This window comes from Delphinus delphis, chromosome 20 (genome assembly GCF_949987515.2).
Source record: "Delphinus delphis chromosome 20, mDelDel1.2, whole genome shotgun sequence".
NCBI classification, from domain to species: Eukaryota; Metazoa; Chordata; class Mammalia; order Artiodactyla; family Delphinidae; genus Delphinus; species Delphinus delphis.
In genome coordinates, this window is record NC_082702.1 from 9,031,660 (window position 1) to 9,051,151 (window position 19,492).

The window sequence follows — 19,492 nt, forward strand, 5'->3', positions numbered from 1 at the left end:
TTACCAGACTGTGGGGTAGGATTCCTCCCAGAGAGCAGGGGAAGAGAATATAAATGCTGCCACCTTCTCCCCACCTTCTCCCTCCTGCACTTTATTGACACTGAGGTCCTCCCTGCAGTGATAAAAGACCGTGATGTACCCTGACTGCCTCCCAAGGGTCACCTTCCCACATCTGGCTTCTTACAGCAACAAAACAATCTCTTGTGAAATGAGATCACACATGCCAAGTGCCCAGTACAACGCTTGGATCATAGCAAGCACTCAATAAATGTGTCAGGAATAGAAAATGCGGAAAGTTAACGTGATGGCAGACCATCTTTGGCATTATTATTTTAAACAGCTGCAGGCCTCCTTGACTACAGGGAGCTTTACACTCTACAGGGACCAACAGAAAGTAAGATGCACTAACAAAACCATGGCCTACCAATTATTTATATGGTATGGTCTGAATACATTGTAATTTAAGATGCAAAAGAGGGGCCTTCTGTCCAAATGAAACGACTTCTCCCTGGGAACAATTCCTATTCTCAGCCCTCTGTGGCACTTGCTAGAGGTGCTGGGGATTGGTCACCTCTCAGTAAGCAAAGCAATTAAGAAAAGGATGGCTGGATGTGAAATGATTTTTGCCACTGTCACCCTGCCCCCTCTCACTGCCAAAAGAAAAAGGTTAAAAAATCACAGAAAGAGGGAGCAAGGAGGTTTGGTCTCACACATTATTCAAAGAAATCATTCCTAGAGAATGCTATTCTTAGTTAAATGGCTGACAAGCGAGGCTGCGGGCCTGGGGAATACATGCAGCAGAGCCCAGATGAGCAGGGCACTAGGCATTCAGCCTCCAGGATACTAGACCTCCCGGGATGGGGAGGAGTGACACTTGGAAGAAGCTCCTTCAGGGAGTTTCTATGCCGTACGACGTGGATACTTCCCCCCAACTTCGAGAAGGAAGACTTGACTCAAAATTGGCCCAGAGACTCGGGGTATAAAACCTTAGTTTTGTGACCATAGTGAGGTGTAAAGATAGCGTACTTATCCTGAGAAATTATTCTCAGGAGGATTGTGAGTAGGCTCTAAAAGTAAGTCCTCACCCCAACTCCAGTGAGATAAACTGTCCAGAATTGAATATTCCTACTTCCTGCCACACATCAGAGACCTCAGATTAGCTTGGCCAATGCTCTCCTTCACCGAGGAGTCACACTGCTATCAAAGGGGAGCAGTGACTCTATTGCCCTCACCAATTTTCCACATGGATGAAAACTTGAAGAAAAAGCTTTCTAACCAGAAATACAAAGTCAAGTCTGACCCCCAGTCAGTCCTCCCATCCCGCTGCCATGGTGACCCCAGAGCAGCTGCAGTAGTTACATGCCCTTTTCCAGCCTTCCCATGTAACCAGAGCTGAGAAAGTGAAAATCTAATATCCTATTAGCACAGAAAGCACAGAGGCTGTCACTGGGCCTGGGCTGGGCTAAAAGCATCTGCAAATCAATCTGAAAGCTGTTCTACCTACTGGCCATTTCTTGAACACATTCCAATTTTAGAAAATATGGAAACAGGATAAATGAACCGGTCAGAAAGCTCAGGAAAAAAAACAGGTGCAGGGACTTCCCTGGTGGCACAGTGGTTAAGAATCCATCTGCCAACGCAGGGGACGTGGGGTTCGAGCCCTGGTCCGGGATGATCCCACATGCAGCGCAGCAACTAAGCCTGTGCACCACAACTACTGAGCCTGCACTCTAGCCTGTGCTCCGCAACAAGAGAAGTCACCGCAATGAGAAGCCCGTGCACCACAATGAAGAGTAGTCCCCGCTCTCTGCAACTAGAGAAAGCCTGCACGCAGCAACGAAGACGCAACACAGCCAAAAATAAATAATTTTTAAAAATTTTTTTAAAAAAACAAACAAAAAACAGGTGCAAACCAGAACCAATCTCCACCCACAATGTTATGAGCTAACCTAAGAATATGGGGGAGCAGCTCCAACAGAGTCCTGGTAACAGCAGGAGCCGCACATTTTGAGGCAAGAAGGCAGCAATCCTTTCTTTGTGATTCGTGTTTAGGAGGAGTCAGCAATTTACTCACAAAACATGGGGCAGGAACCTGCCACCCCTGGAAGGCAGAATGGCTGCAAACAAAGCTTCTCCTCCCGTACTCCCAGAGACCCCCTTTGAGCCCAACTCTTGCCACCCTCTTCTCAGGTCAAAGGTTAAAATGCAGTTGGCTTGGAGATGAAATTTTAAAAGATGATGCACAAGATACAGTGTTAAATTAAAACAAAAAACAAGCTGTGGATCAGTAGTACATGATCTCATGCTTTTAAACATTTTGGGGGACAGTATTAGCAGAAAACACAATCCAACTATTAATGCAGATTACTTCTGGAGACTTGGGATTATAAGGGACTTTCACTTTGTTATATACCTATACAACATCTACCTATGTTTATAATGATTAAATTTTTTACAGTGAACAAGTATATTACTCTTATAATAAGATTTTTTTATTATTATTATTTTTGGCTGCGCTGCACGGCACATGGAATCTTAATTCCCTGACCAGGGACTGAACCGGTGTCCCCTGCATTGGAAGCAGAGTCTTAACCACTGGACTGCCAGGGAAGTCCCAGAAAAAATATTTTTAAGGTGATGGGATGGTTTAAGTCGTCCCAATTCATAACGGTCACACCGTTTCCTCTCTATAGCAAGGTTTTGGTTCGGTTTCTACTGTGACACTGGCTGTGAAGAGGCAGGTGGGTAGCAACACAGGCCCTGAGGCATGAAAGGCCTAACCATGGCTGGCAGGACTATGAACTCCCAAGCACTGCCCTTGAAAGTGATGATGCAATACTTTATTTGCCAGGATAAGCACAGTGCCCAGGTACATGAGATGGACACAAAAACAGGGACACAATGACTTCTGACTTTGAACTGCATGGGGCAGTCCTGACAAACAAGTCTTATTTGGAATATCATCTCTAATTGGTTAGAAGTGACTGCCTGGACCATCACATGGAAACTGGGTCATGTGGCAATTCTACCATGAGTAAGAGAGGGAGATGGGATGGGTGGTCAGGTGGCAGCACAGGCTTTCCCTAAGAAAAGCACAAGTTCAGTAGAAAGCAGCCAGAGCTGGGGAAAACACCTGACTGACGAATTCATTCAGCCAGTCACCAGAATCTCAGAGAGTCCCGATGCCCAACTCACAGATGTGCTGTGTCCAGGGAGGGAGGTGTCTGCAGCCCCAGCCCTCGGCTCAGACAGGAGCCACATGAGGAGGTGGCTATGGGTGGTGTCAGAAGGGGGCTGAGGACACTGGAGAGGTACAGACAGCACACCACACAAGGGTACAGTCTATACGACAACTGTCTAGACGCTTCAAAAAAGGTCATCACTAAAAAAAAAAAGGCAGAGAGAACTGTTCTCGACTGAAAGGGACTAAAGAGGCTATAGCTAAATGCACTGTGAATACTGACTGGATCCTAGAACAAAAGACTCAGCTATAAGAGACAGTTTTAAGTCAACTGAGTAAATTTAAACATAGATCTATATGAAATGCTCTTGAATTAATGCTAATATTCTTAAAAGTGATAATGTTATTGTAGTTATAGAGGAGAAAGTCCTGAAGCTTAGGGATATATGCTGAGACTTTTAGAAGTAAAGTGACGAGGTGTCCGCAGCTCACTTTCAAATGGTTTAACAACATACAGTGGGCTTCCCTGGTGGTGCAGTGGTTGGGAATCTGCCTGCCAATGCAGGGGACATGGGTTCGAGACCTGGTCTGGGAAGACCCCACATGCCGCGGAGCAACTAAGCCCGTGAGCCACAAGTACTGAACCTGCGCGTCTGGAGCCTGTGCTCCGTAACGGGAGAGGACGCGACAGTGAGGGGCCTGCGCACCACAATGAAGAGTGGCCCCCACTCGCCACAACTGGAGAAAGCCCTCTCACAGAAACGAAGACCCAACAGAGCCAAAAATAAATAAATAAATTTATTAAAAACAATACAAATTGTGGGGAAAAAGAGCAAATGTGGCAAAATGTTAACCACCGGTGAATACTGGGTGATTACTGTAGTACTCTTTCAATGGATTTTACCACTTTCAAATTTAAAAGTTAGGGAGAAAAGAAAAAGGTCATAACTCGGTAAAGTCTGACCGGCAATAGGAAGGAAGACCGAATGTACCACGGGTGAAGCTAACCGCGACGACCAGCACGCACTGAGCGCTTCCGTGTGCCAGGCGCCACACTCAGCGCCCGACGTGCAAGTCCCCCTGAACCCTGGCAGCCCAAGCAGGCAGGTCCTGTCATCACCCTCAGTTTACAGATGAGCAAATGGCAGAACAAAGATTCTAAATGCAGTCTAATTGCAGACCTGAAGCTCTATATCACTCTTCCCAAATGCCTCTCCTAGTGAATCTGTTTTATTTTAAGTACATCTGGAGAAAATGCTACAGGGGCCTAAGAACGGGGAATGGTTAAATAATCTGTGATACAGCCATTTAATGGAACATTGTACAGCAATTAAAAGTCATATTTTCACAGAGTATTTAATGACAGGGGAACATGCTCACAAAATAATGTCTGGTTTAAAAAGTAATGGTTCTCAAAAAATGGTCCTCCAACATAACTCTTAGTTACTGAGTTCCTTTTTCTGCAGGAAAACGGGAGTAGGTAAGCTGGTGAACTCAGGGCTCTTTAGCCTCATCTGAGTTATGCTAAATTTTTTTTGAGAACTAGAATACCACATATTCTGAATTACGTAAAACTAAAAACCTATACACATGCAGAGAGATAAAACTATAAGGAAATACATCAAAATATCAACAGTGGTTTTCATTAAGTGGAAGATAATGAATCTTTAAATTCTTTTTCAGTTTTTGCATTTTGTTGAATTTCTACAATGAACATGCTTTAATTTTATGAAGAGGAAAACAAATTCTTTTAGGAAACTGAGTACACAAAAGACACCTGCCCCCAACATACACATTAAGCTCACAGATACCACATCTAATTATTTTCCTGAAATTCTATAAAAGTACAAACTAATGCCAATGAGGGGAAGCATATGACCAGAATTTAAAAGGAAAGAAGAAGAAAACAATGCAATTAAGGTATTCCAGGTTGAAAACCAATCATTCCATCAACAACTAATGTGTATTGTGTGCCAGGTTCTCCGAGACAAGGGGAACAGAGAATCCTGTTCTCAAGATTGAAATGTGCCGGGAAGAACTACCAGGAAGGTTACATTCAAAGTGCTGCTGGGGGTGGAAGAGTCCTGAAGAATGAGGACAAGTTCCAGAGGCAAGGAGGAACGTGGGACACATTTCAAACCACATGAAGGGTATATGCAAAGCAGAGAAACACAAAGAAATTCTGCTCTGGCCATATCCTTCTAATACATGGTGTGTATTCTTGTAAAACAATTTTAAAATTAATGCCTGCGGTAGTATAAAACAGAAAGAATGGGGAGGGAGGGTCGGAGGGAGGGAGAGAAGGCAGGCAGACAACCACAGCATAACAGTACTGCAGTAGTGCGCGTAGTAGGGAGGAGTTGAGACTGCGTCAGCATCTGGTAGGCAATGAGGAAGCAAGAAGAGGTTTATGGTGGAGGAAATGCCACGTAATCAGGATGGACTGAGAAGGAGGGTGACAGTGGGGCAGTGGAAATGAAGTGGAGGAGACAGAGCCAAGAGATGACAAAGGACAGCGACACACTTGGGCACGGATTAGATGAGTCAGAGAGGACCCTGAAGTTCCAAGCTTTTGGGTGTCAGGGTGAGCAGGGGTGCAATCTAACAGAGCTTTAAGAGAAGCAGCAGCTCAGGAGTGGCTGGTGGTGAACTGGGGGCAGGGTTGAAGAGGTCTTCGCACCTGAAAGGATTCATAGGTAGAAGAATACCTGTAGAAGCACAGGTAGAAGAGAGGCAGTGGACATAATAAAAAGCTAATCACAGGGCTTCCCTGGTGGTGCAGGGGTTGGGAGTCCGCCTGCCGATGCAGGGGACGAGGGTTCGTGCCCCGGTCCGGGAAGATCCCACATGCCGCGGAGCAGCTGGGCCCGTGAGCCATGGCCGCTGAGCCTGCACGTCCGGAGCCTGTGCTTCGCAGCGGGAGAGGCCGCAACTGTGAGAGGCCCGCGTACCACAAAAAAAAAAAAAAAAAAAAAGCTAATCACAGTCTAAGAGTCAGAGAAGCAAGGCGGGTATGGCAGATCAAGCCCACAGATGTGCTCAGCGAGAGGCATGCGGGTAAAATTCAGGCATTTGGTGCTACCACAGGTGAGCCAGTCAAAGAGCCCACTGAAAGGGAAGCTCACCCTGACAGGAGAACCCTAACTAATCAATGAAGAAGGAATTAGGGTGATCACTGTCTCAGGGAAGAATCATCAATGCATGCTAAAACTAGTGGGTGAAAATATTAGGAGAAAACAGATACTTACACAGTCTGAAAGCATTTCCCTACAAAATACTTATTCATACAATGGGGGAAGAGTAGCTTTACAGTGGAGAAGCTTGGCAGACACCACTACCTTAATCAAGGGATCAAAGAGAAAATCTCCAGTGATGGGACAAACTGACAACACAAGCCAACTGGTCTGATGCACCGAAAAGGATACAGCCTCGCTTCCCTGCTGTTACTGCCACAAGTGCAAACATGAACCTAATCATGAAGAAACAGAAAAAAAAAAATCCAAGTTGAGGAACCTCCTACAAAATAACTGATCTGTATTTTTTAAAATTATCAAGACCATGAAAAACAGATAAACTGAACTGTTCTAATTAAAGGAGACTAAAGAGACTCGATAATTAAATGTACCATTTAATGTTGTCTAAGATTAGCTCCTGGACCAAAAAAAATTTTGTCTTTTGCTATTAAAGGATGTTAATGTGACCAATGATGAAATGAAAACGTCTACAGATTAGATAGGTTAGTATTGGGTCAATGTTAATGTCTTAATTTTGATAACTGCATGGTGTTTATATAAAGGGAATGTTTTTAGTAAATACCCACTGAAGTATTTAGAAGTAAAGGTGCATCATATCTACAACTTCCAAACATTTCAGGAAAAAAGACACACACACACACACACACACACACACACACACACACACACACACGATACAGGGAATGTGGTAAAATGTTAACATTTAAGGAACCTGGGAATTGTAACTTTCAATTTCTTACAACTTAAAATTTTGGTAACTTTCCTATAAATCTGAAATCACTTCAAATTAAAGTTAGGGACCCCCCAAATGATATAAACTATCTCTCTGAAGTGAGAGAGAGGCTCGAGTCACTCAAACTTTCTTCCTGAAGATTTCCTCCTTGCCCAAGGCAGAGGTGCCAGGAAGAAACTGATATAAAACCAATGTCAAGAAGATGGACACTGACAAAAGGCTTTGGGTACAGATGGTCTAAACAAACTACAGATCTGCTATGATTATGCCAAGTGCTTGCTGTGATTCAATCCTGGTGTGCTACTGAGAAAACCCTGGAAATAACTCCAGAGTCTTTAGAGAGCTTCAATTTGAAACCCATTTCCCCTGATTTGGCACATCCTGAGTAAATATGAACACCACCACTCAGCCTAACATGACGCTGCTGAAATTAGTAGCCGAGCTTGGTAGGCTGTCCACACCACACAATACTTAATATCATTGCAGGTAATACCGGAATTAGAAAGAACACATAGGGAGGTTATAACCCCTACCTTGGTTTCAAATTAGTAGCAGCCTATATCCTTGAGCTCACCTCTTCATGCTCAAGGGTCCACATAACCATGTGCCCACTATACCACCTCCTCAAAGCTCACCAGCTTTGAAAGTATCCAGGAGAAAATCAAGGGAAACAATGACATGGAACTGGAAGCTCCGGGGGTTACAAAAGAAATGCCAAGGATGGGAATTCCCTGGCAGTCCAGTGGTTAGGACTCTGAGCTTCCAGTGCCGGGGCCTGGGTTCAATCCCTGGTCAGGGAGCTAAGATCCCACGAGCCATGTGGCATGGCCAAAAAGAAAAAAAAAAAGAAAAGAAAAGAAAAAAATGTCAAGGAGACAGGTTATGGGAGCTCTAAATGAACAAAATAAATGTTTTAAACACAGGTAAAACTTTAACATTTCAAGAGCAATACAGAAAATCTTAAGACAGTCAGCCTTTGTGATAACACCAAGCTGCCAACAGAACTGAAATGCAGCTGCCTGACTAGATGATATCTAAGCATCTTAGCTGGTTTTTTATTGCAGGAAAAAATTTCTATCAATATATGAATTTCAGGCACCTGATCAACGGCCATCTTCACATTCCTTTTATTAAACCAAAATGTGTTAGTTTGGGTCCAGTACATTGGACATTTGGGTCCAGCACAGCGCTGAAGTCACTGATAAATAAAACCCTTTCCCTGCTGGGAGACCTGTAGGGGACAAACAGGCTACACGCTATGACAGGGAGCTGCGGGACCACAGAAAAGGTATTCCAACCAGCCACAACTGCAGTCCTGACAACAGGACTGCTCCCACACACTGAAAGGCCTAACATATCCCGCACGACAGCCTCAAAACTACATGAAGATGGAGGATCCACAAGTCCGACAGCTGTCGGGATTACTCAGCTCCTTCCCAGAAAGCATCTCACAGAAACAAGAAATAATTCCAGAATCTCCAGATGGCTCAGCCCTCTAGAGAGCGTCCTGTAAACAGTGAAAGCTGTAATCGGCTCTGAGGCAACACTTACCTGTGGCTTCAATGTACTCAATACATCGCTCAATAAATACAGGAATCGGTTTCTCTGGAGTCACCACGGTTGTTAAGGGCACCCCAAAATAGTTACTCTCCCAGGTCGCCTTTGTGATGGATGGCCGGGGTTTGGGCTTTGGTTTCTGTCCAGGAAAGAGAAAAGAAAGCACAAAAACAAAGTGATTCTCAACATACAACTCCAACTTCAGTAAGGCTTCCAGAGGGGAACTCTCAGTGGTGTGGAAACTGTTAGAAAGATTCCAAGCAGGATAAAGAGACCCACTTACTCATCTCATTCATCCAAGTATCACACAAGATGCCGGCAAGTTGCCACATAGTCACACCTTGGGTGTGAAACTGCATTATCAGAACAAAGGTGTTTATAAGAAGCAGGCCATGTTTATTTAATAACAATGAGATGACTGTCCAACATCCTTTATCAGGGGTACAATGGAGTAAACAGGAAACTTTCCAAACATTCCATACAGATAACAGATACTATACACTCAAGGATGGCTAAAATCTTTTCAAAAGATTAAAAAAGTGGAATTGAGGGCTTCCCTGGTGGCGCAGTGGTTGAGAGTCCGCCTGCTGATGCAGGGTACGTGGGTTTGTGCCCCGGTCTGGGAGGATCCCACATGCCACGGAGCGACTGGGCCCATGAGCCATGGCCGTTGAGCTTGCGCGTCCGGAGCCTGTGCTCCGCAACGGGAGAGGCCACAACAGTGAGAGGCCCGTGTACCACAAAAAAAAAAAAAAAAAAAAAAAGTGGAATTGAAAACTAATAATTTCCTCCTTCGAGAAAAGAGAGCATGCATTCTGCTGAAAGCCCAAGAGAAGAATTCCCTTTTGATACATCAGCCTGGGGTTAATTCCCAATGGCTTCTGCATTAGGAAAGGGTAAAACCAACTAATCAGACATGACAAATAGGATAATTCTTTGTCCTTTCCTTCCCAGTAGTCACCTTCCTCATGTAGTAGGAGTAGCAGCAGTAGCAACAACTACTTGAGAGCTGCTACGTACCAAGCCAAGTCCCAGCTACTATTTCTATTAAACCGTATGGCATTCCATTTTACCAAGGAAAAATGTCTCACATGACACAACTAACAAGTGACAGTGCCGGGATTCAAACCCAGGAGGGTCTGTCTCCAAAGCCCACGCTCATAAACATTATTGAGATATTTTGCTCCAAAATTATTCAATCCTTTTATTTTGAAGATCACATGAGGAGGAAAAAATGCTCTAAACCAATGGTAAATTTCCTAAAGCTACAGAAATACACCTAAAATTTGGGGCTTTTGTTAAAATATCTACTAAAGAGGAGGATAACCAAATAGAATCAAGGTAAATGGACCCAGGTGTATCTCCAGCAACTCAGTTTCATTTGCAAGTTAATGAGACTAATTTAGAAGGGCAGGTTTATTTACAAATATGCCCAACTTAAAACTTAAAAGTATTTAGGGATCTCTGCATAAAATCCACTAAAGAGGACAGCTAACTAGCTTCTAGGTCAGGGTCAACCATTCCCTTTCCTTATCCTGCTCACCCTCATTCCTTCTGGTACCCCCTTTATATGAGAACAAATCACTTCCTGTTTAGTCTGAAATTCGCTGAGGACTTCCTGTGCAAACAAGTGGCAAAAAAAAAAAAACAGCTGAGAATAAACTGTACATGAAAGAAGGAACGAGGCCATGTCTGGACTGCTGGCTGACACCATCTGAAATGACAACCCAAAGGCAAAGATGATCCAGTCCTCACGCAGCCCGCTAACTGATCTGGTATGGAGGACTGTAATGCAATGTGAATGGATCCCAAGGTCCCAGAGAAGCACACGCACTCCACAAAGCCTGTCACTGCAATATGCCTGCTCCTGGTAAAACCAGTGACACAGCCTCTCAGGCTGCAGGGAGTGGCTGCTGCTCTCTCCCCTGTATAGACTGCCTGAGGCAAACAGGCTCTGATTTCACACTTTTTACCAAAGAAGTATGGAAAAGCAAATTAATGATTTATCTTTACACGAAATAATTTAACCAATCTAGACTCTCCCTAGCATCTTCTACTTAGATGAAGTACAACATAAAGATTTAAGCTTTCAAATCTAACAGACCTGGTTTGAATCCTGACTGAGAAGTTCTGTGACTTTGGTCAAGTAATTTAGCACCTTGGGGACAGTACCTTCCTCACGAGGTGGTCCTGAGGGTGAAATGATATGATGTACTGGAAGTGGCTCAGTGCCTAGAGCGCAGTAGTTGCCCAACAATGTAAGAAGGGCTGAGTGTTTTCCATTGTTACACACTGTAGCAACCAGTAACAATGCATCAGGTGAGGCTCTCCCTTAAAAATGCCGTACCATTTAAACTGTTAGCTGAAGAATCTGAACACACAAGGAAGACCATCCGGATTTAAGCGACATTCTTTTGGCCAACCCCAACCAGGCAGCAATTGCCAGTCAAAACTAACATAACAATAGCACTGTTCTTCAATAAAACCTTGAAGCTTCCAAATAAACTGCTGTTATAGAATAAAAAAAAATGGAAACTTTAAGAGAGCTGCCAGGAAGCTACTTCCAATCACTATAATGTCTTCTGACCGTAGTTCTAGTAAACAGACAATAAATTCTAATCTCATACTTCTTCCACCCTCTCAATACTAGAGCAAGATGATGAGGTGTGTTCTAACAGTCTAAGTTAGCTAGAAAATTTAGCCTCCATCAACTGAATACTTACTAAGCACCGGATCCTTGCTTAAATCCTTTTTTTTTTTTGCGGTACACGGGCCTCTCACTGTTGTGGCCTCTCCCATTGCGGAGCACAGGCTCCGGACGCGCAGGCTCAGCGGCCACGGCTCACAGGCCCAGCCGCTCCGCGGCACGTGGGATCTTCCCGGACCGGGGCACGAACCCGTGTCCCCTGCATCGGCAGGCAGACTCTCAACCACTGAGCCACCAGGGAAGCCCTGCTTAAATTCTTTATATGTATTATTTCATTCCAGATTCACAACAGATCTGTAGATATGGGTGTTAAAACTCCATTTTACAGATGAAGAAGCGGAATCCCAGAAAAATTCAGTTACTTGCCCAAGTCAGTTCTGACTACAAAACCTGCGTTCTAAACCACTATGGTTCACTACCTTCCTCTGAAAGTTCTTGGGATATGCGGAATAAATAAATGGATGATTAAATAAATGATTAAGGGTACACTGACAATCTGAAGAACTTCTAAAGGTAATAAAGACTCACATAAAATACCAGGGATCTGTAAGCTGGGCAAGGGAAGAATGGGGCGTGATGACAGCTATTTCAAATAGCTACAGGACTATCTCATGAAAAGAGAGCAGATGACTTTGTATAGTCATGTTGGGAGAGATAAGAGGAAAACAAAGAGGCAGTTTTGGCCAGAGGAATTTAAAAAACAAAAAAACCCCAGCTGTTTAAGAAGGAAAGGACTGCTCTGTAAGTATTCGAAGCAGAGGCTGCAACCTACCTGCCATACTCATTGTCAAGGGGATTCTGCTGTCGGGTGGAAGGCTAAATTAGAGAGCTGCTCTTTTTTTTTAAAGGTAACTTAAAAATATATTTATTTATTTTTGCCTGCGTTGGGTCTTCGTCGCTGCGCGCGGGCTTTCTCTAGTTGCGGCGAGCAGGGGATGCTCTTCGTTGGGGTACGCAGGCTTCTCACTGCGATGGCTTCTCTTGCTGCGGAGCACGGGTTCTAGGCGCGCAGGGGGGCTTCAGTAGTTGTGGCGCACAGGCTTAGCTGCTCCGCGGCATGTGGGATCTTCCCAGACCAGGGCTCGAACCCGTGTCCCCTGCATTGGCAGGCGGATTCTTAACCACTGCGCCACCAGGGAAGTCCCAGAGAGCTGCTCTTATCCCTCTCACCTCAAAGAGTCTAATAAGATCTAACCTAGTTCAGCACTTCAACTTACAAAGCGGAGAGTAAGCTTTGGCAACGGCATCAACTCCCGTTGTTGACTGACATGGATATTCATTCTCATTCTCTCTAAGATTTAAACAAACTCTGCTTTACAGAATGTCAAAATACTTCCTTGAAATAACTGAAGGCTCTCTAGGGTGTCACAAAATCAGGCAGGGATTCTTGCACAACTAATTCTAAACCTTTCTAGGAAGGAAATCAGACTTTGTGGCGCATGCCAAGAATTGGACCGGACTGTTGACATAACAAGCAACACCTCAGGCATCTGAAGGGTTACTGGGCACATGTCAAGATGGAAATGCCATTCTTCTGAGTGGCCTGCCAGATGTCTCAGTCCCAGGTCAGATATGTGTCACTCATTAGGGAGTCAGTGGAGCACCCTCAGCAGCAGGTCCTTGGAGAGAAGAAAATAACACCATCCAACATCTCTCTTCTTTTAGGCTCACTCATTAGCAGGCTGAACTGAAAAAAGCATCTAGCCAGAGGAAACCAAGCCCTGAGCACAAACTACACATCTGCAGGTCTAAGTTTAGAGTCTGACTGGGTCCAAAATGGAAAATAATAGTGATTAATCACGAGTGGCCATGTGCTAGACACACTGTGCTAGGTGCTCTGCACAGGTAGCTGAAACCTCACAACCACCCTTCGAGGTAAGGGTTATTAACCCCATTTTACAGATGAGAGAACAAAGGCTCAGACAGATTCACACCCAGCACTGAGAGAGCCAGGATTCAGAGGCCAGTGACATACGAATGTCAAAGCCCCACGTTCCTTCCCCTACATGAACTATCTCCATGATGAAACACACCGCTGACAGAAACAAGGGACTGGGTCAGCTCAAATCATCTTCACCTTGTCCTTTGGATAGATATTTTTTGAATAAATAACATAGTCCATTGTTCTTTACTTCACAGTTTCCTTAAAAACATGCCTGATTCTTCGTCTTGATACTAACCAGGTGGCAGAGGAAACAAAGAAATAAACCAATAGCTTATGCCAGTGTTGCACTGGGGAGAAATGGTGATTGGAATTTGCCTCTGGCCTCTTGGCCTTTCTGAAACAAGAACAGAGCATAAAGGGGAAACTCCTGCTTATGGGACAGTACGCCCACCCCAAAGCTCCTCCAAGTCCACGGGGCAAGAAAATGATTAGAATGCCAGCCAAAGAATAATAACAGCCAAGAGAAGAAGCCCTTCTATCAGCCTGTAAAATGACTGGGTTCCAGAGCCTGATGTGCAATTGACACTCAATACATTTCTTGAACAAAAACAGTTTCCAGTAATGTACAAGGCCAATGTTTCTTTATATTTTTTTCAAGTTTAGCTGAGATGATGACTATCTCTGTGGGTACCAGAGTATTTTTTTTGTCTTCTAACATTGTTCTGCTCTTACTAGGATGTGAGGTGAGGCTCAGAACGTCATGTTCATACTGACAGTAGTATAGCACAGACTCCGTTTTAAAAAACAGATGAGGTCATGAATTCCCTGTATCACTCTGTGAGCACTGAACAAGGGATAGTCATCTACATACACATATGACCATTTTCCTAACGGGCTAAGTTTCCAGTGTGCAGGAATCTAGGCATTTTTCCTTTTTAATGAATTATACCCAAGGTCACCTAACAGACTAGCAGCAGAGCTAATACTAAAGTCATCTCTCGCCCTCAGTGAACTTACAATCTAATGGGTATTAGAGAAGATGTATGTCTACAGCAAGCAAAGGTGATCTAGATATCCGATAAAAACCAACTGAGTCACAAAGAAAAAAGAAGTCTCCCACAGCCTCAATGGAGAGGTCAGCCACTCTTTCTGGATAAAGAATATTCTATCTTCTATGGAAACAGCAGGTACAGCTATTCAGTGATCCTAAACTGCCAACTTCAAGTATTCTCTCCCCGTCTCCATAGATACCCTTATCCACGTCAAATTACTTATCCAGATTTTAGGGTCAGAAAACGCGGTCACTGGAGGTGTACCACCTAGCACAGCCTTTTAAATGCTTGGTAACATACCTAATACAGCAAATAAAAAACAGAATCCAGTCTGCGTTTCTGTTTTTCAGGAGGAATGCCATATACAGGATGTAGTCTGCAACAGGGACGGTGTCCTCTGAGTGGGGCAATTCTCCCTCTTGAGAGTGAAACCGATACCAGCAAAGCCCTAGAGGGTCACACACGTGGTCTGCCAAGTTGTATAGTGGCACACCCTGAACTAACTGTAACTGGTAGGAATCTTAGAAAAAACAAAAGATTCCATAAACTACATTACTCTAGGTTTCCCCCAAAGTGTTTTCTTGCATTCTATATTCAACATTACAGCTTTCTGATTGGTGATGATTCCCTCGTATTTCCAACACAGCTTCAAAAGGACCTTTTCAATTAAGTTACTCGCTCATGCCCCACATGTATTCTTGGCTGACTGGTGCTCCCCCTTCTGGCTCTGAAAAAATCTAAGCCCAAGTTCAAGAGAAAACCTGGGGACGGATCTGTTCTGACTGGCAAAGTCTATTATGAAAGCACAAATGCTTAGCCTTGTCTCCTTCAAGCTGGCAGTCAGTACTATGACCCGGCCACTCTCCCACTTGGAGCATCTTTATTTAGGGATGAACCAGGAAGTAGCACGAAGTCTCCTAGCATCCCTAACCCTCCCTCTGGCGCGGTGGGAAAAGAAAGGCATGTCATCCCCTCATAGGCACCAAATAAATAGAGACCATAGCTTTTTGCCCTATAAAGGCATGAATCTGGGTCAATCCCTGTTGCCTTCTCAGGCTGAATGGCCAATGCAGTAGGGGGCTAAGCAGGGAGGAGGGTCCACTAGTTCCTGGAAGTGTTTATAAACATTCCTGCCTGGTTCGACACCCACTGAATCTGGACTTTCCAGAGCTGTGGGGGTCAGTTTTCACCTGCTAGCCTCCTCTCAAATACTGTATAAAAAGCATTCAGAAGGCCTTTCTCTATGGAAGTAGAGGTGATCCCTGATTCGAGCTGAAATAATCTGAGTTCCTACAAAGATATTTCAGTATCACTAGGTGGTAGAGGAGAACAAGTTGGCCCAGTGAAGATCAGAGCAATTCTCTGTTCTTTGAAAAATAGATTTGGGTTGACTATTGTAATTTTTTTTTCTTTTTTAAAAGAACAGGTGTGCTCTAAGCTAAAGCAGATAGTTAAAGATAGCCTATTTTTGTCACCAAAAACAAACTACAGCAGTTCTTTGGGCTTAAAATAAACTGAGAACCGAGTGACACCAGTTCAAAACAATTTCTCAAAGTTCCAGTTGCTATTTCAGTGTCTCCATGCCTTTTTTGTCCTCTACTCAAGTAGACACTGAAGCAAGAAACAAACAGCACTATGCTGTTCTTAGGGGGCAGTGTGGGGAAATAGATGTTGTTAGATAATAAGCAAAGTCCTTTGTCTAAAATGAACAAATTGACTGGACTGACTGAGTACTCCAACTGTGTGCCTGGCTATGGAATAGTACCATCTTTCCTGGAGAAGGGACTCTAAAAACCCACTGGAAGCAGAAGTCAGAAGACTGGGGTTCCAAAATCTCAACTTCCACTCAGTAACTACACTAATTTGGGGGCACTGAGACTCAGTCTCCTCATCTCTAAAACCAGGATTTTAAAAAATCACTTCCTTAAGATTGTTAAGAGAAATAGATGAAAAATTGATGTGAAAATGCCTAGTACTGTACCTGGCATACAGTAGGTATTCAGTAAATGTAGGAAAGTACAAAGTCTTTCACATGGGATCCGTAGCCCTCTGTTATTCTGCCCAGTTCTCCCTCACCCTCTACAGTAGCCGCTCTAGGTCTCTTTCAAGTCTTAGCACATGCCACATTTTTTTCAGCTCCAAGTTCCACACTGTTTTCTCAAAAGCTCGACCCAGGAAGCCTCCATCTTCACTGACTTTGCCTGCTTCATCCTTTCAGTCTCAGCTTTATATATCATTTCCTCTGGGAGCTTTCCCAGATATCCTAGGTGAGGGTAAAACTCCTTGCTATACAATTCCTTAGCACCCTGCACCTCCACTCCGGCAACATTCAAAATGCACGTAAATACATGTATAAAATCTATCATTCTCTGTTACGGTAAACTAGATGGACGCAACTACCGCACATATGATACTTAGCACAACACCAGGCATACAAGTGCTCAGGAAATGCCCGTGCGAGGAGTTGAATGTTTCCTTCCTAAAAGAATGAATGAACATGTGCTTTGGAGCAAGAGTACTTCTTTTAAAAGATAAAATTCTTTCGGGATTCAGAAAATCCAAGGTCAAGTCAGCGCCCCTACCCCACTTTTAAGACCAAGGTATTTATCTGGACTTAGAGCTCATGGGGCAGGGCTTAGCCTTTTCTGAAGCACACACTGAGAGTCTTTCCCGAGCAGGTTACAAAGAGCTCATATTTCATACCATTTCAGCTTGTCAAAATGCAACATCCCTCCCTGTGGAGCGAGCAGTCCAATTCCCCAGCTGGTTTTTATTCACACTAGAAACTTTAACTCCGTTCTAGGCCTCACAAAATGAGAGCTGTGTCCACACAAAGCCACAACAACCAGCCAATTCACTGAATCCAATGAAATAAGCCAATTCACTGGGGGGGGGGCGGGGGGGGACACAAACTGTCAAACTGGTTACTTGGTGCCTTATAGACCAAACAATGCGTGATTGAATTGGTTTGCTTTTCAATAGGTTGTCTTGTCATGTGGTAGCTGGAGTGAGTGAAAGATTTTCTTTATCATTCTGTTTTTGTCTTTTTTTTAAAAAACCCCACAAAACAAGAGCACGTCAGATAGAAGGGTAAAATAGCCGGTAACGTCTCCTCTAAATCTGTGGCCAAGCACAACGAATTCAGCAGTTTGAGCTTGCCCGAACAGCACATTGTGTGCAGCAAGGCACCCCAGCCTGTTTTTTGGCTTTAAAATAAGACCCTGCTGGTCCTGATCTCATCTTTGCAAACGCATGGCACTGGGAGACAGAGACCATGTGCAACGACAACTCTTTACAGACAAAGCATCTATTCATGGACCCCACTGAAGTGCAAGCGTAGATTTTCAATTTCATTCAGCTGAGTGCGGAAGGCTCCCACTATGAGGGTGGGTTACTAAATGGTTCAGCTGGGAAAAGGACCCAGAATGAGAGTCAGCTGCTTTACAGTTTGCACTTTCATGAGCAGAAATGAAAGCCATTCCCTCACTCTAACTCCAGTTTTACAGTAAGGAGCTAATCTAGCATATGAGCCAAGGGCACTGAGCAATTTCTCTTTCTCCACATCACACAGGTACCCAGAGCACAGCTTTTTTGGTTGTTGTTAGGGCTGTCGCTAGGGTAAGGGCGGAGAAAGCAGCCAAGTAACACACAGGGTTAAAACTTATACAAAAGGGAGGGACAATGTTGGTCCCTCAAGCTCTCAGCTAGACCAGACCAGTTTTCTCGCATCCTTGAATACAACATGCATATTTTCACCTTCAAGCCTTTCCCTACCTCACACCACTTCTTCAATTCTACTCATTCTTCAAGGTCAAGTTAAATAATAATAACTAATGCTTATCCAGCACGCACTATGCTCAGTGTCTTACAGGCACAATCTCATCCCATCTCCCACACCGTATGAGAAAGGTGCTACTAAGTCCGCCCCTTTTGCAGAAGGGACGCGGAGAGGTGAATCAAGTGCCCGAAGGCCCAGTAAGGAAGAGGAGGAACTGGGTTTTGACTTAGGCCCCCTGATTCCCAGAGCTCCTGATCACCACACACTGCACTACCTTAACCACCCCCAGCACAGGATGTCTGCTCTGCCCCACACAGACCCCCTCCCCTCCCCCTCTTAGGCAGACCACCTATTTTCAGAAGCTGTGTAGGTCTTGCTGCCTCAACTGGGTGCTAAGGTCTGGGCAGGACGGGTCTGTGCCATTTCCCCAGTGGTGTGTGGCATGCAGGAGGAACTAAGTGTGTTTCCCATTACCAAATGGCTCTCCCCTCACTTCAAATAAATACTGTACTGCTTTGTCATGCCAATAAAAATCAAAGGCCAAATCCCCCACGTAGGGGCTGGCTTGGCATTCTCTGCCCCATGGTACCTTGCTTTCCCAGTAAACAAGCGTCAGTCTGATTTCTTAACGGCAGCAAATTTTAATAGGAGGTTTGCTCCAACCAGGAACAGAATGAAAACTTTGCTTATCTCTGCACTAGGATGACAAAGCAGCTACGCTCATTTTAAGGCACCATTTTCCAAGGCAGGAAAAGACAATTTCACCTTTTACTCACTCTTTCCAAAGGATACTCCTAAATGACTTCTGGCACGCTATTGCTCCTGGGCCAGAGGTATCATTTTTATTTGACTAGGAGAGGTGTGGCCCACGTAACCAAGACAGACGGGAAGCCGACCACTTCTTGCGTGCTGACCCGGCAACCCGGCGCGAGGCAGCTCCGGATTAGGAGGCACTCATTGCCGGCGTGGAGGCGGCCATCCCAGAGGCTCACGGCAACCAGCTGCTCCCTGCTGAGCCTACTCTTTAAAGCACAGCTTGTCTGGGAGTGTGTTTTAAAAGCTTTATTTCCAACAGTATTAAAAATGTAGCGTGAAGTCAGAAAACCCGTTATGATTCGCAATGTGGTATTATGCCACCTTCCTAATTCCCAGGTGTGCAGACACCTCCACACTCAAAAAGACTGTCAGCGTTTAGATACGCTGTGCTAGCAACAGTCTTCACTGGGAGTGGAGGAGGAAGAGAAGAAAGCCAAAATGTTCAAAATGTTTGGATTCCAGTACCATCAAACAGGAGAGCTCTGCGGAAATACTGGCAGGCTGGTCAGGCTACTTTCTGGCTTCCTAA

General features: G+C 44.5%; 1 protein-coding gene across 1 annotated transcript in view; it reads right to left on the reverse strand.

Annotated features, from left to right (window-relative positions):
• The window catches only part of ARHGAP35 (Rho GTPase activating protein 35), a 122,886-nt gene that overhangs the window by 53,978 nt on the left and 49,416 nt on the right, over positions 1–19,492 (reverse strand). The window contains exon 3 of the mRNA XM_060000825.2: positions 8,720–8,864. Coding sequence (XP_059856808.1) covers positions 8,720–8,864 — 145 coding nt within the window. The remainder of the gene's footprint in view (positions 1–8,719; positions 8,865–19,492) is intronic.